We start from the raw sequence: 22,902 nt of genomic DNA on the forward strand, positions 1-22,902 counted from the left end.
TCCCAAAATTGAGCATTACTTACCTGACCTGTTTCTTCAAATCTCTTCCTGTCTGCACTATCAATGACATAAATCTACAAATAAAATAGACAGAGAGTTAAATATGAAACTGAAATGTATAGTGCTGTTTCCTAGACATTATCAATTTGAAATAACAAGTGTTCACACCAATACCCTCTCCAAATCACATTTACTTGGAATTGATTCCTATTTGAATCAATGGATCTTATACTCAGGAAAAAAATTCTCTAGGTTCAAGATGTCAGCCTGTTTTTATTTAAAATAAAAATATGCAACACAATTATTCATCTGTGCATTATATCTGAAAAAGCATACTATCCTGGCAGTGAGAGACTGAAGCTCAGCAAGATTAGGCAGAGATGTGTACTTGTAACTTCCACTGCTCATCAGAATGGGAAGCAGCTTGAGCTCTAAAATTCTTTTCATCACCTAGCTCCTCCCTCCCCCCACCTTCTTCCCACCCCTCTGAATACTTTATGTCCCTTTTTTGATTGGGCGGGGAATTTTCTGACCCCTGGCTCTTTATGAACTAGTTATTCCCTATACCATTCATGCAAATGATAATTATTCCTGAAAGTCTCTAATTAACCATAGTCCAAACCAGGAAGCTATAGTTACCATCTTCAGAACAAGCCAGGATCCCAAACTACACTCTGAAGTTGGTTTAGGATCCTGGTGTGTTCCAAAGCTGGTAACCATAATTTAAGCAGAGATGTGATCATCCAAACTGAGCCTGTATAATACTTTGAAATTTGAACTGGGCACCAGGCTTAACATTAATTTCCTAGGATATTTAGTAGTTACAGAATTGGTCATGAGACCAATTTGTGAATATCATCCGTAAGACAACAGTTGTAGTAATGGATTGACTCTGTTGCCATGGTGAAACACTGGTTTAGTCCTCAAAAAAGAAGGCTGCACTTACAGAACCACCCACCAGATCACTGTAGCATCTGTCTGTTCTCTAAGGACCTCTCATCTAAGCTTAACTTCTGAGAAGCATCTTACTCACAACTTCAGACTGCAGACTTTATGGCATCGCCACAGTGAACAATATTGCACCAACTAAGATAGACACACATCAAGTGCCTACTTCCAATAACTATAAGGCTCCATGCCAAATAGCTGCAGGTGCATGTCTGAATATGCAATCATTCAGATATACACACCTTTATTTGACTGTGTGTAGCTTCCAAATAACACAGGTGTGGGTGGCTGGAGTATCTCCCATTCAAACACACCTGCATGTTTATGAATGTGCAATCACTTCATGTGTTAAAAATATTCTTGGAGGAGCCTCTCACTTGTGTAATACTCTTCAGCTTGGGGCAGAGGCAGGCATCTTAGCTAGCATGTTCTCTGTTTACGATAATCCCTTCAAGGCACACCCGGCTAGTTTGGATGATTTTCCTTTATTGGAATAGGTGGCTCAGACTGGAATGAGCATAAGGCACCCTGCTCATGGATTATGGTCTTAAAAAACCTGTACATAGTAAGAACAATGTATGAGGCTGAGTATGAGTTGTTATTGAATCATGGGTTATCGTTACATGCAAAGTCTGTCATTACGTGTGTACATTATGTGTGAGATATGGCTTAAGTATGGGTTATCACAACAACAACAACAACAACAACAACAAAACCAGGATGAGGACCCATAGTTTGGTTTTGGGTTCTGAACTTTAGGTTGTTCATGATTGAAAACCCATAGTTAAATAGTATAGATTCACAGGTAAACAACAGCTCACAATTCAACGACAACACATACTCAACCTGTACTCTGGGTTCTCACTACATGCGACATAGGTCAATGAGTACAAGTGATAACACTTATTTTATGTGAATTTCCCCCACTTTGCATGGGTGCAAAAGACAAGGTTTTCTTGTTGAACTGCCTAGACTAGAAGCAATGAGGTTTGTGAACGATTCATCTAGTCTTAAAAATAAATACTTACCGTTTCTTTGTCTCACACTATCCATACAAGAGGGAACAGATTAGAGTTTTAACATTCATGATCGACTTAAACTCATCATGCCTTAGCTAAGCCTGCCAAAACACAGGATTTACATATTCGGTTCGCATGTCACAAAAAGCCATTATGGGACACACACTAGCCACCATTTTGAATATGCAAGCTGCAAGTGGGGACATGCTGTGGCTTGTTGTGGCATGCCAACATGGATTAATGAAAGTTTAAACAACCCATGGGTTGTTCTAGGGTTATCCCCCACTGCAGCTTGCATATTCAAAATGGTGGCTGGCTCATGTCTCAATCTTGCAGGTTAATTAATTACATTTATATCCCACCTGTTTTCCTCCAAGGAACCCAAGGCAGTGTACATAATCCTCATCCTCACAACAACAACCCTGTGAGGAAGGGTGGGCTGAGAGTCTGTGACTGGCTCAAAGACATCTAGTGGGCTTCCATGGTCGAGTGGGGACTAGAACCCAGCCCAATGTCATTAGGCAACATATGCTAATTTGTTCACATGCTAACTTAGCACCCATTATACTAATTATAACATATACACCTCACTTGAATGGATGAGTATATAGTATTGCAATTGCATGGAAACACGTTCAGTTTATCAAACATAGGTGTGGAATCTGAAGCAGGCAGCTAACTTCTATAGAACCTTCTCATAAACATCACCAGTGCTGTTCCTTGCAAGATTAAAGTACATCTTTAACATCTGCATTGGAATTCCTCCTTGGGTGCTCTTGCTGTCAGAAGTTAGGCAGGTGGCAACTGGAGAGAGCCCCTTTTCAGTAACGGCAGCCTGAGTGTGGAACTCACTGTCTGCACTGGTTTGTGAGGCACCAACATTGGTGTCAAGTCAACCCCTTTTTATTCTCTTAAGGCTCTGAAGTGAGCAATCTGTATACTTTCAGTTTTTACATCTTATTTGATCTATCTGATATTAATTATCCCAGGTGCTTGCCTAGTTTTTATCTATACATTTTTATTGTTTTAATTGGACAGTTTGTTTCTGTAACTTGTTTTAGATATTTTAGGTGTTTTAGATATTTTTTAAAATAGAAAAGCAGGATATAGGTTCCTTATATAAAATAAATCTATATAGAGGCTTATATATATATAAGGATTTGAGAGGCTGTTTACACAAGGGGATTCCCACACCTTGCTTCACACTGCAGACCCTCATGTAAGCTGCCTCTGCCTGGGTTTCTTTAAGATCCCCCCTCCCACTATAGCCCCCCACACCACACACACTGCATCACAAGCCAGTTGGACGCAGGGCGCTGCAGTGAGGGGAAAGGGGTGAGAAAGCTCCCTTACTTGGGCAGCCTTATACTTATACAATGTCTGGATATAACCCATAGATATTGGTACTAGGCTGTCTGCTGGAGAAGCCTAAATATCTGGTCTCTTCTTAGCAGCCCTGACTTTTGCCTATAACTAATGTTCACTTGTTGTATCCAGCAATACACTCTCTCACTGATGAAGCCATGATAGCAATATTGCAAGCTGTCAGCCAAGCAGGTCTTGTTAAATTGCAAAATGCCATCAAGAAGAAATCTTCCTTCCTTTATCCTTTGGTCAGCAAGCCTTCTAAAAGCTTCCTCCGCTATGCTTCAGAAAGCCAACTGACAGAGCTGGTATAGCGTAATAGCTCAGAGCAGGGGCTATGAGCCACGAAGTCTGCAGTTCAAATTTCACTTCAGCTATAAACTCCTGGATTGCGTTGCAGCATAATCCTGTCCAGAAGTTACACCCAATGGGCCAAAGGAAATTATAGCTACCGCCTCCAATCCTGGAAGAAAAAAATTATACCGACAAGGCAATAAGCCCCAGGGCCCAGAGGACACTATTGCTCGCAGAACCCTTACAATGACAAAATATCACTAGCACAAGGGGCAAAGTGGTTAGGGAACTATTCTGCACAGTGGAAGGCTTGGGCTCCAGCCCGGTTGTTGTTCCCCCACCCTTTTGCACCTGACATCATTTCTGCTTGCAGAATAATCAAAAGGTGAATTTTGCCTCGCAATTGTCACTTCAATATCACCCTGTGGTGGGACTTGAACTTCTATCATCCAGCCCCATCACAATGTTCTTTTCCACTTATCTACCAGGGAGCTTCAGGGGCTGCCTTATGTTGTCCTCCTGTTGCCCCTCTAAAAACAGTGTGTGGTGTGGGGGGAGTGGTTTGTCCGTCACTGGGACAAGGTGATTTATAATAAAGGTGATGCTCTTGTGTCTTTCTGCCTGCCCAGTTGTGTGTACTGGGCTCAGTAACATAATGGGGCTGTTTGGCAGTCACTGCAAGTGTAATGTGGGCGGGGTGGGTGGGGGTGGAACAGTCCTCAGTGAGTGACTTCATGATTGGTGGGTAGTGGCACTTCCCAGAGATGCAATGGGCTGTTGGTCAATATTCCTACACTGGCTTTTGCTTCTCCAGCTATTATTTTCGTTGCTGTGAATATTCAGCACTATAACTACAGAACCATGGTGTTAAATCTGACATAGCAGGACTCTACGAATGCCCTGTTTGGCAAGCAGCTATTTATTAACCTCAGTTTGCCATCTGCAATGTGGGGATAATAATACTGAGTTAGCTCACAGGGTTGCTGGCATAAATATTACTAATTTAAGGGAAGCTCGGAGAGTGGCAACCAGGGAGAGGGCCTTTTCAGTGGTGGCCCCTCAATTATGGAATGATCTCCCTGATGAGGCTCACCTGGCACCAACTTTGTTATCTTTTCAGTGCCAGGTCAAGACTTTTCTCTTCTCCCAGGCATTTAACAGCATATGCTGAGTTTTTTAACTGACCCCAGAATAGTTGTTTTAAATGGATATTGTCTGTTTTTGTTTGTATTTTATCCTTTTTATGGTTTAAAATTTTGTATATTTCTCTTTAATGTCACTGTTTTTAACTTTTGTAAACTGCTCAGAGAGCTTCGGCTATGGGGCAGTATATAAATGTAAATAATAATAATAATAATAATAATAATAATAATAATAATAATAATAATACAAATGTGCAGCCATTTGAACAGCCAAAACATAAGTGGCATATGTGTGATTCTATATGCACCATGCAATGGGAAAGCGCTCCATAAAAATTAATTTCCCTGTGTGCATTGTGGTTGGACGTTGGTGGCATCCTTTCTGTGTGTTTTGCATAGCCCTGTGAAGAGAAAAAGAACTTGAGAACAGAAAGATCCCACCTTGTAATTTGATTCATGCTTTTCAGCTGAAACAGTAAGATATTTCAAAGGGAAGGCAACACCAAATGGAACTGTCACATAGCAAGCAGGTGAAAGACCAGTTAAAAATAAATGTTACTGCAGATTTCATCATTCACATATGTATAGTGGATTTGCAAGAGTGTTTGGTCTGGCCAAATGCTGCAAAACAAATGGCTTTGATAGCGATTAAGAGGGCAGCATTTCTCAGCAGTTAAAGTCACTGCGCTATTTAATGTAGCACACAACAGTGGCTCATGCTTACCAGGATATCAGTATTCTCAAAATAATTCCTCCAATATGGCCTGATCTTCCTCTGTCCGCCGATGTCCCACACATTCAGCTTGAAGCCTTGTGCTTGCACACTTTTAATGTTGAAACCCTGTGGCAAGCAAAGATAAAGCCCAACTAGTGTTAACTTGATGCCTGGCCTCAGTTTCACAGGCACACACCATTCACAGCTTATATATCACAACTCTGGAAACCCTAACAAGATAAGGCCTGTGTTGCTATTCAGATGGATTGGCTGTGGGCAAGGTGAAGGATACAGCAGCCTTGCATGGATCAGGGTCTGTTTCTGTCACAGCTATAAAGATGTATGTTGCAGTTCGTAACAAGAAAAGAGGGCGCAGTGGGAGGTGAGAGAACAGCGCAGATAAGGAGAAAGCACAAGGCCTTGCAAGAAGCCAGCCTCCGCTCCTGAAAACTGAGCCCAATGTGCAGGCTAATGAGAAGCAGAAGCCTGTATGTGAGTTGATATGAGAAAACTAGAAGCAACAGCTGAACTTCTGAAGGGCCCATTTCATCAATTGAAAAGGGTGTGCAACTGGAAAAACAGGATGTGGTGCGGGCTGGCAGCAAGCTGCCACACAATACAGGGGATTGGCTCTAAACTTGGAATCTGAGGGTGGGCTTTCGCTCTGAGGCGTGGGAGCTTCTCACAAGCGAGTTGCTCACAGTCGAAGGACTCTGCGAAGAAGATCCAGCCTTTCACAATCTCTAGCACCACCCACTGGCCAATTCTGGGACAGTGTCAAGTGGGCATTTATTGAGAGCCCTAAGAAAAACTTTTGAGAGGTAGTGTATGCAAAGATAACAGTGGGGCATTACAAATAGTGCTATTTTAATGGATACGGGTTACAGATCTGCAATGAGTATTTGCTGAAATTAACATGTAAAGCATATAACAATAAACAACTTGGTTTAATCTATTAAACTGCAAATGACCTTGTCTTTCCACTGTCTTTGAAGCCTCGGAAGGAGTTTGGGTGTGGGTGTGGGTGTTTTAAGGTGTGCATGCTCTGCAAATGTTATGTCAGTGGATACCGAGAGATATGTTACATGAATCTCAGAACTGTAAGCAGTCCAATACTAAATCAAGGGGGGAAATACACTGGTATTATGTCTGGCCGGCCAGTAGTATCTTTTCTTACCTGTGTTGGAGTGATGTGGGTGATATCTTCAGATGCTAGCTGTTTCAAAAGTGTGGTCTTGCCAGCATTATCCAATCCCAGGAGGAGGATCCTTACCTCCTGGTCTGGCGCACTCTTCAATTTACGCAGAATTGACAGCAAACCCTGTGCCGGCCAGGAAGATAGGAGATTTATTTAGTGTTATTTTCATCATCACCAGTTCCTAATTTTTAAGGTACCTAATCTTAATATATACTAGGTTCTGTACGTGAATGAAATGTAAAGGTCCTTGACTGTAGGTTCATAACTTCAAATTCATATCACAAAAGAAAAGGGGATCTGGGAGGAATGGAAGGGATATAAAAACTGCATTTCATGGGTGAGAATAAAAGGAAGCAACAAAGTAAAGTAAAACCTATTTAGTAATTAAGGTAACAATGAAAATAACGTAAAAATCATATAGAACAGTGAAAAGGAAACACAAAACAAAACAATTCTCATATTGAAGTTTGTTTTGTTTTGTTTTTAAAGCAGAATAAAGAGGAGGCCAATGGCCTATCTAAGGGAAAGAGTTCTGTGCATAAGGGGGCTGTGGAGAGTGAAAGCAAGCAAACAAGAAAGAGCACAAGGGAGTGGAGGTTTAGTAAGAAGCTTAGTATTTGATGAATGGAGAGACCGAGGTAGAGAACAGAGAGAAAGCAATGAAGATAGATTAGAAGGGGAAAGGCCAAGAAAAGAGGGGTTAGAAGAAGTTTAAAGTTAATACAGAATAGATGAAGCTGATGAAGAGAAACATATCATCGTCATAATTTTATTTGTATTTATAAAGCGCCTACAATTATTACAAGTGGAAAACAAAACGTTAAAAGACCGTTGTCAGCCTGTGAATGCACAAAATCAACTGATGCAACGGGAAGATTAAAGAAGTGGACACAAAAAAGGGGAACAAAAGCAAACAAAGGCCAAATATGGGAAGATGGCTTCTGAAACAAAACCTGAAACAGCATAAGAGCATAGAAGAAAATGTTGTGCAGAACAAGAGGCATTTAAATCTTTCAAAAGAAGAGAAGAGGAAAGATGTTTATTAAGAGGCTAAAAGTTCCAAGCATAGGGAAACATCAGAGCAAATGAATGAAGACAAGAGAATGCCAAGAAAACCAGAGGCCTATGCAGAAGATTACACTGAGTAGAGTGTAATGAATGAGAGTGCAGATATGGAAAAATCAAGGGGAAAGAAATAGAAAGGAGCAAGATCATGAAGAGTGTTATAACAAATAGAAACAGGAAAAGATACCCAAACGCAGAGAAAAATAAAGGGGAGATACATGATCAGAACAATCTGATAAGAAAACCAGCAGCAGAAATGAGAAATGGAAAAAGAGAGGATTTGGGAGCCCATCAAGAAAAATATTGAGAAATGATCAGAACTTAAACTAAAGTCTTAGCTACTTCAAAATAGTGAGTGAATTTTTGATACATTAATTAAAAAAACAGCAGCTCTTGGCAATAGTTTTTGTACAGACAAAAAGATACTCTACAATTAGATAACAAACAGCACAGTGAACAGTAGAAACAGCAGTAAGAAAGATATTATTAATAGCAAGAATCCTTGAATGGCTGGGTTGCAAACCACCTCCAGACACTCTTGGATGTAACCAATAATTTTGATACATTTGAGTCAGGGTTCAGGCCAGGTTTTCACACAGAAACAGCCTTGGCCACCCTGAATTATGACCTATGTTGGGAGAGAAACAGGGGGAGTATGATCTTGTTGATTTTCCTTGGTCTCTCTGTGGCTTTCAATACCATCAACTATGGTCTTCTTCTGGGATGACTGTCCAACTTGGGAGGGGAAGGTGCTGTATTGCAGTGGTTTCACTCCTACTTGGAGGGTTGGCTCCAGAAGGTGGTGCTTGGGGAACATTGCTCAGCCCTGTGGATTCTCCACTATGAGGTTCTGCAGGGGTCGGTTTTGTCCCCCATAATAATCAACATCTACATGAAACCATTCAGTGTGGTCATCCAGAGTGTTGGAGTGCATTGTCAACAGCATGCTGATGACACACAGCTCTTCTTCTCCTTTTTATCTTCATCAGGTGAGGCTGTGGATGTGCTAGATTTGTGCCTGGCTGCAACAATGGACTGGATGAGGGCTAATAAATTGAAACTCAATCCAGACAAGACTGGATTGAGGTGGGCCAAACCCTAGTTTTAACCTATAAAGCCTTATGTCTTGGGACTGCAATGCTTGATGGAGCACCTCTCCTGACATGAACCTACCCGAACACTACGTTCAGTATCTAAGGCTGTCCTCCAAATGCCTCCTCTGAGGGAAGCTTGGAGGATGGCAACAAGGGAGAGGGTCTTCTCGGTGGTGGCCCACAATTATGGAATTATCTCCCCAATGAGGCCCAACTGGCACCAACACTGTTATCTTTTTGGTGCCAGATTAAGACCTTTCTCTTCTATCAGGCATTTAGTAGAATTTGAGGTTAATCAGGTTCTGGATTGGTTTTATTGTTGTTTGTTTGAAACTATGTTGTCTGTGTGTGTGCTGTCTGTTTATATGTATGTCTGTAAATGGTTTTATACTTTGTATCATGTATTTTGGATTGTTTTTAATCTTTGTAAACTGCCCAGAGAGCTTCAACTACTGGGTGGCATAGAAGTATAATGAACGAATGAATGAGAATAGAAGATGACATTGGAACAGAAAGATGCATTTGAATATCATCAGCTTAAATATTTTAATTCAAACCAAAGGAGTGAAGTAGCTGGCCAAGTTGGAGAATGTACAAGGAAAAGAGTAAAGGGGCCTAAGAGTAAATTACTGGAATACCAACAGACAATAGAAATTGAATATAGAGAGCTGTAGCATGAAGAAAGAAAAATTAAGAGCTGAGCAGAGATGACAGGCTTCAGCTGAGAGACAGGAAGACCAGTAAGCAAAGCATTACAACAATCAACTCAGAATAAAGTTTTTAGTAGAATCAGGGTGGCTTTTAGAAATATTATACAGAAACAACAGACAAAACTTAGCTAGAACAGTAATGCAAGCGCAGAAAGAAAGAGAAGGATCAAAGATAATCCCTAAGTACTTAACTTGATTTTCCATGCATGGACCTATCCCCTCTTTTGGTGGCTCCATGCAACAGATGAGGGCACCTGTTCAGTGTGTGTGTGTGTGTGTGTCCTAAGATTTATTACCTCCTTTTTATTCTTTAAATTTGAAGGTTATCCTGCCTCCTCATCCAGCTCCCACTAGTGTTGGGAACTGCCATTAATATTAGTATCAACAGTTGTGAAAAGCTTGGCACTAAACCATCCATATCAAGGTATTACATCTGAAGATTTGGGTCAGTAAAGCTTTATTAACGATTCTGCCAGTTGAACCCCATTTATACAAAAGTGCGTAATCAAAATCTCCTTCTTACCTTCACTCTAAGTACCTGACACCATGGCGAGAATTCTTAACTACCAATGATTAGGATTCCCCACAGCGCCTGTATTTATTCTCTAAACCATTCTGGACAAATGAGACATTCTCATGTTGGGTTTTCAGGATATAGCAATTGCAAACTTTTCAATTGCTTTGTGCAGCTAAGGAAGTTTAGCAGGTTTCAAATGGTAGATCCTCAAGCTGAGAGTAGTTTTCAAGCTTTGGAAACAGAATATGCCTGTGAATTTATTTGCAATGCAAAAAATGCTAGAAATAATGGAGTGCCTTGGTGGTGCACTTATTCAGCACCTGTGCTGGTTTGAAAGAAATGTCAACTGGAAGGCTTTGCTGGATACTGATATGTAAATGTGTTTGAGCTGCTTTATCACATCCATTTAAGACACAGACTGGCTCAATGGATGAGAAAAAGGTTATGAAAATCAAAAGATCGGCTTTCTAGTTTCATTTTTGCTATTGAGCATTAATATCTGAAGACATTACATTATCTTCCCTGTACTAGTTTTTTCTCCCGTCCTTCTTCACACAATGGACTGCAAGGTTCTTAAAATAAAGAATATATCTTACCAAATGACAAGAAGTGCTTAGGAAAATAGTTAGGACTTTGAAAGTATGATTGACTATAAGAAACCATATTGGCACAGGAACTGGATGTGATCTGACAACTTTTCATAAAAGAGGAAAGTATTCAACATCAACTTTATTCAACTTCCTTAAGAGTATCAAGGGAAAAAAAACACAGGTGAACAAGAGTTACCACAGTTAAATGATGCTTGCCCCCACAAAAAGAACAATTAAATGTCATGCTGCTTCCAATGTTAATTTTTGAAGATGTGTTTTCTGTTCATCTGTGTACACACCTGAAAACATTATGCCCTCCACATAGCTCTTCTGAGCTTGATCTGTGAGCAGAATACTAGATTCCTGTTCATGCTTGTTCCTAATTTATTCAGATAAAGTATCTCCACATGGAAATACTAATGGTATCACTTCAAAAAGAGATCCCATGAGCACCAAAAATTACATCAGTACTAATGGAGATTCAAAAAGCAGGGAAACACTATAAAACAGTTGCTACTGAAAAGTACCAGCTGGCTACTACCTGGCACTTTATCCTTTCTAGGAGCATTAAATATGATTCACACAAGATTGGCAGTCATTGAAGAAAATCCAGGATTTGCACCTCCCTGCCTTCTTCTAGAGGGCAAGAGAAATTTACAAACACAGTGTGAACATTTAGATTTTAATACTACTTCAGGACACCTGCCTTACATCCATCCACCCCATTATTTCTATGAAGATAACAGCTTCAGTTCCACTCACACATCCCTCCACAACCTGTCCTTACACCTCATGTCACTTCACCTTTGACCAGGGGTTAGGCACTTCCATCCTGAGAAAACGTTATGAAGATTAAAACAAAGATGGTGACGGTCATGGAAAAGCAACTTCAGGCACGCTTGGGTGAAACATGGCCGGGTTAACATGTTACTTTAAGTCATGGTGGTTTATAACCCACTAACAATAGCTTATAAGCTACTGTATCCCCCACATAATAGGGAAAGTTAGCTACTGTGTGTAGCTTATTTTCCCTGCCCTCCCTCTTCCACCCTCAACAGTACTCCCAATCAGCAGGTGGTGGCAATAAACCCTTGGAGGTTTGCAGGCCTGGGAGAAAACTTGATACAGAGCTTCCCTTGGGGTGGGGGTGCCCCCCCGATGATCCGTCAAAACCCTTTGCAATTACACTCAGAGAAACGAAACCCCAGGTGCACCAAAAAGGGGTGGCGCAAATAAACCCTTGGAAGGTTTGGAACACAACAAGATTCACAGCATTCCCTAGGGGGAACACCTAATTCACCCTAGGGGGACACCTGATAATCCATCAAAACCCTGTTAATTGAAGCGCTAAATCACAACTGCATACTTTAGGCTTTCAGCAATTGGCACTTTCTGCTGTTCTTAATTTTTGGTTCCCACTGTAGTGCTAATTCCAGTTGTGCATTTCGGGTGATTGGCGCTCTGTCCTGCTCTTTATTTTTGCTTTCCACAATAGCACAGTAGCGCTATTTCACTGCTTCACAGTGCTGCACTGTAGGTATCAGGCAACTGGCGCTATATAATGCTGCTCTTTTGGTTTTTGCTTTGCAATACTTCAGTATTTGGGGCAGTTTAGAATCTTTCTCATTTTCTATCTGTAACTGTGGGAGCAGAGCAGCAGCTTTGACCGCTCTTGCCAAGGGACTCTGTAAGTGCTCTTAAAACTATTATTTAAGCCATGTGAAGCACCAGACAACACAAGAATCCACCTTGGTCTAAATAAACCTCACTGCAGGTTTATCAGGGTGGCTTATTTTGGTTTAATAAGCCACCCTGATTCGGTAAAAGCACTCCCAAATGATACAATAAGCCATGGTGGTTTATAAACTATTGTGAATAGCTTATAAAGCACTAAGGCTTATCATGACGTGTGAAGCCTGTCACTGTTATCTTGACCCATTTCCATTTTGGTTTTGCTTTGCTTTCTATGGGTGGAAGATCCCAGTTTTGAAGTGACAAGGATAATGCAGTTGTTTTTCTTGACCTTTCAGCAACTTTTGATACTCTGGATAATATTATTTTATATTGGATTCAGTTTATAGCTGGGGCATTGGGTTTGGATCTCCGGTGATTCGAATCCTTATCCAGTCATCTGAGATGCTGCTTCAACCCCAAGAAATTGGATTGTGGAGTTCAACAGAGATCAGAGTTGGTATTACTCTTTTTTAACATCTACATCAGGGGTTGGTAATATGACCAACTGTCAGGATTTTCCTGGATTTACCCTGGGTTTTGTTCTATTTTGGGTGTCGGTGTTGTAATTTTCTATAATGTCCTGGAATGACATGCTTTCCCCTTTAAGGCTGTCATTAGCATGGCAGAGTGGATGACATGCTTTCTGGAGGCGCATCATTCCCCCCACTGCTCCAATCGTGGCCTTCACAGACATTATAGAAAAGGCTTCAATTGGAGCAGTGCAAGGGGGTGGGGATAACATGCCTTCCCCTCCAATCAGGGCCTTGGAGCAGAGGAAGTGAAAGCTCACTTTAAGATGCTTCCAGAAAGCATGTAATTCTCTCACACCATGCTAATGGCAGCCCCAGAAAGTGTGCTTTCACGCTGCCCCCGCACTGCTCCAATCAGGGCCTTAAAGGTGGGGGGCAGGAATGATACACTTTCCCTTCCTCCACTCCAATCAGGGCCTTTAAGGTGGCATGGGGGGATTGACACACTCTCTGGAGGCCCCAGAAAGCTCCTCCCCCCTGGGTGTCCTCTTTTTTGGTTTCCTAAACATGGTCAATCTATAATATGCGGCAATATGCAGCTGAAGGTTGCAATATGCAGCTGAAGTTCCCCCTACCACCACATAGGATGCATGATCGGAGGCATCCCCACATGCCCCCATCTCCAGATACTGCAAGGAAACAGAGTGTGTGAGGATGACTCTCCTCATGTGCTCTGTTTTCCAGCAGAACTGTGTGTGCCTTCTTTCCCAGTAAGATTGCTGGGATGGGGGCAAGGTTAAAGCCTTCTCCCCACCACAGGGATCTTCAACAGGAAGCTTTTGTGTGTGGCTATGCAGTGCCCTGGCCCCCAACCCAACACCTTATGTGGCCCCCATCCCTGATCTACATGAAGCCGCCTCTGGGAGAGATCATCTGCAGTTCTGTAGTGAGGTGCCATCAGTATGCTAATGACACCGAGCTCTATTTATTTATTTATTTATTTATTATATTTTTATACCACCCAATAGCCGAAGCTGTCTGGGTGGTTCACAAAAAAGTTGCTACGTATCTAGACTGCTGTTACAATATCTGCCCTGATTCACTGTCTGGAAGTTGAGGATGAGGATTAACAGGTTGGAGTGGAATCCAGACAAGTCAGAGGTAATGACACAAGGTCTTGAGGGGCAGTTTTCTTGTGATCAATGGATTGCAATCCCCCATCATAACAGGTTCAGAGACTGGGGATTGTGTTTGATCCAGATCTGGTTTTTGATAAGCTGTAGTAGTTCCTATCAGATGTAGTAGCTTCCTAACAGCTCCATTTGTTGCATAAGATCTGCCCCTTCTTGGACAGAATGGATCTTGCAATGCTAATCCATACTTTTTGAAACCTCCAGAAGGGTTTGGTCCTTCTAGGGGCTTTGTAAGTAGAGCCCTGTGGGCTTTTTCAATATCCATTTATTCAATTAAGACAAGGAAGAATTTCAGTAGCATGTTGTTTAAAAAGCAATTATGTTTTGGCCTTCTGCAGACCCTTTAATCCCCTGCTCCTAAGGTTCAAGTGTCTGCTGCAATTTCCCATTGATTCCATCCATTGCCTCAGTTCTGTATTTGTATTTGATTTGGATTGCCTCTTCTTGGACAGGTTTTAATCTTAGGTCCAGTGCTTCATTTGCTGTCTTTACAATATTGGTAAGTTTAAAGATAATATCTTCTGCTTTATCTACTAGTGGACTAATAGCATCAGCACACTTTTGTCTTAGGTATTTTATTGATTTGCTATTTCCAGCATATATTCTAGGCCCTCTTTCATAGTTTTTGGAGTTTTCCTCACAATTGTTGGGCCGCCTCCTCCTCCTCCTCTTCCTCCTCCTCCTGGGCTTCTAGATGGTATACCATTTTATCCCAACATATGCTGTTAAGCTCCTGTCTCAGGTTGAAGGTGTGCTCTGGAGCATTTGTGCTGGTTTCTGCCCTTTGATTTGTTATCTTGTTATTGAGGTAGAAAATTTATGATGGAGGGCCGGAACGCCAGCTCAGTCTGCTATGACTGATCAATGATGTCACCACCTCTGGCCATGACATTTGAGTTTTGACATCAGATTTTCAGTAAAGGAAATTTTGATGTTCTACTAGCTGAGTCAACAGATAATTTAAGAGCATTTGGGGGGGAATAATGTTAATGGTACTGAAGTTGAGGTACAATAATTATTAAGGGCAAATAGCTTCACTAATAGCCACTCTATTTTGAAAAAAAAAGTACTGGTAAGAGTTTAGGTATTAATATTCAAAATAATTCATTTTTCCATCTAAGTACTCACGTACTCACATAATATATATCAGCACTTTCCATTTCTTTCAACAATTATCAAGGTATTCATTCTAATCCTTCTTGGTTGGTTAGTTGGTTTCCTGATCAGAAAGTACTGGCAAGCATCCTGGTCAGTGATCTAACACTGGAACTAGGTCCTCAAATTCTGATGCCAGCTCTGCTCCAGGTTACTTCTGTGACATCATATCATTCAAGTTCCATCTTGCCAGAGAATTCATAGCTGCACTAGTGTCAGGAATGGCTGAACACTGCCCCCATCTGGCGAGCCATGTCACTGCAGCTTCTCAATGAAGCAGCTTCTGGCAACTTCTTGGTTGTCTCCACCAAAGTTGCCTGTTGGCTCCTCTAGGCAGGAAGGAATATAAGAGGGTTTCCTGTCTCAGCAGAATGTCCCTTGAGCAACAAGGTCTTCTTGAGCACTGGCACACTTCTGTGTTTTTGGCCTTTCTTTTGGTGCTGACTTCTGACTTATACTCGGGTCCTTCCTCCTGGCTTGCTCTCTGATCATTGCTCTTTGATCCTGCTTCTCCTGTCCTTCCTAGTTTGCCCTCTGATGCTGACTTGTCTTCAGTCCTGTCTCCTGTCTTGTTCTTCAGTCCTACTTCCTGATCCTGACTGTTCTTCAGTACAGATTTCTGGTTCCCAGTGCTTGGCTCACTCCAGACTACTATCCATGGCTCAGCTATGACACCCATTTTGAAGGCATAGGATGCATTTTTGGAATCCCCTCAAGCTTCTCAACGTCAACCTTTACGGAAGCAGAAATGCAGAGAGACAGACAAGCAGAGACAAGTGCCCTGAAAGCATAGGTGCATGGTCCATAAGAATCAGAGTGTTTATTAGTCAATTGACATTCTCAGTGAGTTGAGATGTAAGGATACAGTTCCAAACTATCCATATTTATATCCCAGCCGAGAGCCACTGTCCTATATAGCAAATGTCAAAGCATGCATCTTTCAAAGCATGTGTCTCATGGGTATCTCTTTCTGCTTATATAGTAATCTATGCCTTCTCCTAGGAATACAGTGTGTTACAGGGCAGTGTCTAGTCAAGAGGGCCATTTTACATAGAACTGTTCATGCAAATCATTACTAACTGAAGTTTTTGCATGTTCAGCACTGACACAGCATTAACTGAAAAGTTTCACCTTTGAAAACAGACACGTAGAGATGTTTTTCTCCTACAGGCTTTTGCTCAATCATCATTGAAGCCCTGTCTGCTAGAGCCGTTAGATTTCAGTTATGATATCCTGTTTCAGTTATGGAAAACTTAGTGTGTAACAGATATGGCAAAATGATATTAATCCTGGTCCACATGCTACATGGGTAACCACAGATGAAATGCTAATATAAATGGTCCCATACTAGCTGCAAAACTCACAACCCTTTATTTAAGCCCAGCTTCAAAAGCCAGTCAAATATAAAGTTTGCAACCCTTCTAAAGAGAAAGTTATTTTTGAAGGCATATTAGCTTTATTATGCTAGTACTCCTTTCCATTTTTATGCAGCACTCCAATTACAGCACATAGTGTCTGTTTGTTTGACACCACTTTAATTTACTTGGTTTGCTTAGTTTTGACACTCTTCTGATACCAGAAAGAGATAAGCCAACATTTCATTATACCACCTTTTCTTTTCTAATGTGTTAACTATTTTGCCAGAGGTCCATTTCACAATCTGACTTGTCATGAACTCACATTAAGCTGCTGGCCTGGAAGAGAAGGAGTGGTGTGTGGGAAGAGTCGTTTAAAATGGTATTTGAAGAGTGCAGGCGGACTGGAATTTCCAACCACAATGACATTTTCTAAAAGCAAAAACTGCATTAAAAAGCCAAAGGTACAGTTGCAGACAACCTTGATTCAGAAGTATTTTTGTGCATGCCTTACTCTATCACTACTGCTGTTCTCTGAAACATGTGAGGCTCATTCTTTGCAACCAACAAAATAACACAATTGACTTATGGGGGCCTAGTCACACGCTTCCTTCAGTCTGTGATGACTTCCAGCTAGAGATGTATAATTTCTGGAAACAATATCTCAAAGGTTTCTTTTCCCATTCCACACACACACACACCCCGGAAATAAATGACATTTTGATGAAAATGGAAAAATATGTGATACTTTTTTTTAGCACTCTTTACACATCTAAAGTCATTTTTGTTACTTTAGGTACATAAAATGTTTTACGGATAACTTGCTTTCCTCATAAAATTATCACTAAAAGTAAAAACATTTAAAAGTAAAAATGTAATTATTATCTGAATAAACGATGCTTTTTCATTTAATATAGCAACCACTATTATTTTATACAAATCATACACAATATATTTTAGGTTCCCCTTTTATGTCTGACCAGAGGAAAACGTAGCAGGTAGTCCCTGAAACATCTGAATCATCCTAGACGCCAGAAGAAGTAGGAAGAGCTCGAGGCATACAGCATCTGCTCCTGTTTGGGAGGAATTGCTTGGATTGGAGTTTAGTAAAATCTGGGAAAAGCTATTTAGCTGGGTTAGACTCTCTTCCCTGTTAGGAATAACCAAGGATATTTCATTTTAAAAAACCTTTAAGTAATCTCAACCTATTATTTGAAGCGTGATTTTTCCCCTTTTGTAAATATTTTCCCTTCATAAATATTTTCATATTTGGTCATTTTGAAAAATTGCCTCTAGTGGTAGTGTCAGTCTCATGCTATGCCACAGAAACCAGGCTTCTGAGTTAGGTATAGAGGTTTTATTTTGGTGGAAGTGATTAAAGGTTTTATAGCTGAGGTGGCATTTCCTAATTGTGAGGGCTGTCTGGGAACTTTATTAAAAACCGTGGCAATGAATTCCAGAGACATGAGCATAAAAGGTTTAACTAAGGTTATTTTTAAAGAAACATAAATGGAATAACCCACACATTGTTCTGTCACATGTGGTGGTAGAGACATGATAACCTACAGCAGCCTTCACCCAACCTGAAGCCTTCCAGATGTGTTGGACTACAACTTCCACAATCCCCCAACCAGTTTGTTAAAATGCAGTCTAATCTAAACACACATGTAATAATTTCAGTTTTTCCAGCATCAAAATTATTCTAATCAGAAGGTCAAAACAAACAGTGGGAACGGTGAGCAGTATGCACCTCCTCCCAGCACGGAGTTAATTGGGAACCTCCTTTGTGCTGTTCTCACCATCCCCATCAAACATCTCAGCCAGTATTGGACGCAGCCAAGTTCTCAGCTTCATTCACGCCAGCATCTCCCCGTTATCTTGGAGATAACTGCAAGTATTTCTTCAGGGGGTGGAGATTGGCCCACAGAGACTCTGTGGGCCAAATAGGAAACCTCTGCAGGTTCTACAACACTGGCTTACACTGATTACCTGAGAAATTATAATGCCAACATACTAAGAGCTATTAGGATTTGATTAAATTCTCTCAAGAGGTTGCTCTTGTAAGTTATTATCTGTAAGTTGTTATCTGGAACCTATGCAGGGTCCCCTTATAATCAAGAAGTAGATGTGTAGTCTTCTGTGACTACACTTTTAAATTAAGGAGATTTACAAAAACAAATTGAAATACTTTTACCTTTAAATGTATCAAAATTAAAATGTACTGTCATGTAATTATCTACTGGTATGGTATGGTAAACTGCATATGCAAGGTTTCAAATGGCATCTCTCTTTTTTGAAAAAGCTGATTTTGCTGCATAATATTATGGAGGCAAACTCAATTATTTGATGTCATTCACTGTGGAAAGACCCCATACCTGTCAGAATACAACTGTAGTAATAATCACTTCACTGGGGGCATTACTGGTTTGAATTGTCATTACTTATGTTTTAAAATAACCACAAATTGTTTTTCAAAATAAGCAAAAATGCATTCCTCTTATGCTCCATATACACAACCGATCACCTTCAATGGCATCTGGTCATATATAGCTTCCAGCAACAATTGTTATTAACTACAAAAAAAGTATGCTAAAGCATAAGGAATTATTTACACTGATGAAATTCCACTGGTGTAAGTTATTTGGTCATGGACACATACTTGGGGAGCAAGAGATATTTCTTAAAGGCCTTAACGGGAGCTACTAATGCATAGTTATTCATCCTAGGCACAGTACAACCAAAGCTTATATAAATATAAGCATGTGCTTAGTTGTCTTGTTGAAATCAATGGGACTTAAAATATTTGATTTTGGCTGGATTACGCCCTGTTTCTATAGCATTTTAAAGTGTGCAAAGTACTTTATAGTAAATATTTGTTTCAAAACAACAACCCTATTACCACTACTATGCGAGTTGAGTCTGAGAACAAGTTAGTTGCCCAAGATTTGTGTAGTTTGGGATGCAGAAAATGTAGCATCATTCAAACACCTCCTGAAGACACACTTGTTCACCCAGGCCTTTCCCTGGGCCTTAAATAAATTAACTACGCCACTCCATTCTGCTGTCCCATTTTACTGCTCTTTTATTGTTGTTGGAGATAGTTTAATACTGTGTTTTTATGAGATGTTTAATGTTGTATTTTATTATTGTATTCTGGTGTTGTGAACCGGTGAGAGATTCTATGATAGTCAGCGGTATAGAAATGGTACAAATAAGTAAATAAGTTCAGCAAGAGAGTGTAAGGTACATTAAACGACCGCAGATAGATGAGACCTAAGGCCTACTTAGTCCAACACCGTTTCCTGCAGTGGCTAACCAGGTGCCTGTGGGAAGCCCAAAACAGGACATGAGGGTAACAGTGTTCTCCTGCTGTTGTTTCCCAGAAACTGATATTCAGAAGCATGCTATAACTATTGATAGTGGTATCCTCCAAATACTTGTCTAATTCCCTTTTAAAGCCATCTATAGCGGTGGCCACCAAATCATGTGGAAGTGGATTCCATAGTTTACCTATGCACTTTGTGAAGAAGTACTTCCTTTTGTCTGTTGTGAATCTCCTGCCATGCAGCTTCATTGGATCACCTCAGATTCTATTATTATGAGAGAGGGAGAAATACTTCTATCTTCTTCCTTTACAGCATGCAAAATTTTATAAACTTCTATCATGTCTCCATTTATTCTCCTTTTTCTAAGTTAAACAGTCCCAAATGTTATAATCTTTCTTCATAAAGCAGTTACTACTGACCCCTGATTATTTGAGTTGCTCCTTTCTGCACCTTCTCTGGGTCTTCAATATACTTTTTGAGGTGAGTCAACCAGAATTCTACACAGTATTCCAAGCATGGTCACATCCTAGACTTGTATAAAAGCATTATGATTCAGGCAGTTTTATTTTTGATCCTTTCCTAATAATCCCTTAGATGGATTTTGCCTTTGTCACAGTTGCCACACATTCAGTCAATGTTTTCATTAAGCTATTCACTACATTTCAAGATCTCTTCCCTAGTGATTCACCGCCAATTCAAATTCCCCCAATTTGGAGATATCTTTTTGGAGCTCTTAGCTGTCCCTTTTTGTTTTAATCACTCTAAATACTTTGTTGGTATTATTCACAAACTTGGCCACCTCATTTAGGAACAAGATAAAAAGCACTGGTCTCAATACAGATCCTTGGGGGACCCCACTGTTTACATCTCTTCTTTGTGAAAATTGTCAGTTGCTTCCTAATCTTTGTTTCCTGTTCTTTAACCGGTTATCATTCCATAAGAGCTAAGTTTGCTCAGGGGCCTTTGGTGGGGAACTCTGCAAAAGTTTTTTGAAACTCCAAGTACACAATACCTACTGGATCATCCCTATCCACATGTTTGTTGGCGCTCTCAAAGAACTCCAAAACATTATAGAGACAGGACTTACATTTGTAGAACCCAAGTTGATTCTCCTTCAGCAAGACTTGTTCTTCTATATGCTTAATAATTTTATCTTAAATAAGAATTTACACCAATTTACCAGAACAATGTTAAGCTAACCGACCTGTAATGTTCCATCTCTCTTTTTAAAAATGGGTGTTACAATTTCCAATCCTGTGGTATAGAGGCCAATTTTAGGACTATTTCAGATTTTTGTTAGAAGATCAGCAATTTCACATTTGAGTTTTAAAACAACTCTCAGCTAGATACCATCTTGCCATGGTGATTTGTTAATTTTTAATTTGTCAGTAAGGCTTAGAATTCCATTTCTTGACACCACTATTTGCCTCAGTTCAATGAGATCCTTCAGCACTGTCTGTTTAAACTGTCACTGCATGAAACAGGTAGAATTCCTTAGAAAACTACCTTGGAAGTCTGGATTTCAACTTCCTACCTAGTAATCTAGTTTCTTGCTTCCAGGACCAAAAACAAAAACAACACCTTTCCCCGTGTTATTAATGCCAATGCGCACCATGACTGTGGAATCCTCCTCAGCACTATCTAGACAAAATGAGAAACCCACAACCTTTGCATCTGGCAGTTGACAGACCTGTCAGAACCCCATCTCTCTGTGTTTCTAACAATCAAATCACCTACTGCTAAGCATCTCCTGGAGTTGTATCCTTACACAACTTGAGGATATCACTTCATCTCACAAGGAATGGGTCCCTTGTAAGAGATCATTCTGCTCTTCTTTGGAGTGATGCCTTTCTTCCTGAAGATTCTCATTCTTTGCGATAGCAAAGGAGCTATCACCATTGGACACCACTATCACATCCCCAGAGCCCTCATTCACCAAGCACTCTGCCTCCCTCAGCTTCTCCACATCAGCTACTTTGACCTCAAGGGAATAAATTTATGCCCGGAGCCAGGAGCTCATTACACCAAACACACAACCACGACTTCTGCCCAGTTGGCAGTCAGTCATACATGTGATACTCAGTTATCACTGGATAACCTTCATTCCCCTGCTGGGTTTCTGCCTTCATAATGGCTTTTGTTTATTGTGCATGTTTACTTACAAAGTTAAGGTATGAAGATGAACATTGGGGGACTGCCCTGACCTCCTCATCCTGTTGTTCCAACGCCAGGCGCTTAACTCATTCGCTTACTTAACTGTTTGCCTCGATGCTTTGTCTGAGACACTTTGTCAGCCAGTTCCCGCGCAAGCCTGTCTTACTCTTATATCCCTAGATAACTTCTCCCAACTTCTACTTCAACCAATTATGTTAGGATGGCCTAGTTTAAAGGGTGTGTGGATCAACCACTCTGCTGCACCAGATTCCAGTGAGTGGAAATTTATAGAGGGATTTTGAACAGATGAAACTCCTGGGAATGATGATTGTCATTAGCGGAGTGGACAATGTGGGGATTAAAGAGAGGATGTGGACAGTTTGAACCCCTCTGGAAATGCAAGGCTCTGACCAACTATATACCTGCTTCAATGTGTACTTTTATAAATGTACTTATACTAGGGTGACCATATGAAAAGGAGGACAGGGCTCCTGTATCTTTAACAGTTGTATTGAAAAGGGAATTTCTGCAGGTGTCATTTGTATATATGGAGAACCTGGTGAAATTTCCTCTTCATCACAACAGTTAAAGATGCAGGTGCCCTGCCCTCTTTTAAATCTGGTCACAGTATAGCTCCTGTGAAATTCCCTTTTCTATGCAACTGTTAAAGATACAGGAGCCCTGTCCTCCTTTTCATATGGTCACCCTACTTATACTCTACTTTTTAATACTGTGATTCTAAATTGAACTGATATCTACATCTATGATTTAGCTTATAAACTGTGCTTAAAACCTAAACTGAGCCTACTCTGAGCTTGAACTGAAAACTCTGCATATACTTTTTTGTGTATAAGCTGA

At 40.6% G+C, this 22,902-nt stretch overlaps 1 protein-coding gene across 1 annotated transcript in view; it reads right to left on the reverse strand.

The window, feature by feature from the left end:
- ARL3 (ADP ribosylation factor like GTPase 3) overlaps positions 1–22,902 on the reverse strand; it is a 48,561-nt gene that overhangs the window by 18,298 nt on the left and 7,361 nt on the right. Inside the window, exons 2-4 of the mRNA XM_063132572.1 lie at positions 6,661–6,804; positions 5,493–5,609; positions 24–74 (exon numbers count right to left, since the gene is read on the reverse strand). Coding sequence (XP_062988642.1) covers positions 24–74; positions 5,493–5,609; positions 6,661–6,804 — 312 coding nt within the window. The remainder of the gene's footprint in view (positions 1–23; positions 75–5,492; positions 5,610–6,660; positions 6,805–22,902) is intronic.

This window comes from Elgaria multicarinata, chromosome 8 (assembly GCF_023053635.1).
Source record: "Elgaria multicarinata webbii isolate HBS135686 ecotype San Diego chromosome 8, rElgMul1.1.pri, whole genome shotgun sequence".
In the NCBI taxonomy this organism is placed as follows: Eukaryota; Metazoa; Chordata; class Lepidosauria; order Squamata; family Anguidae; genus Elgaria; species Elgaria multicarinata.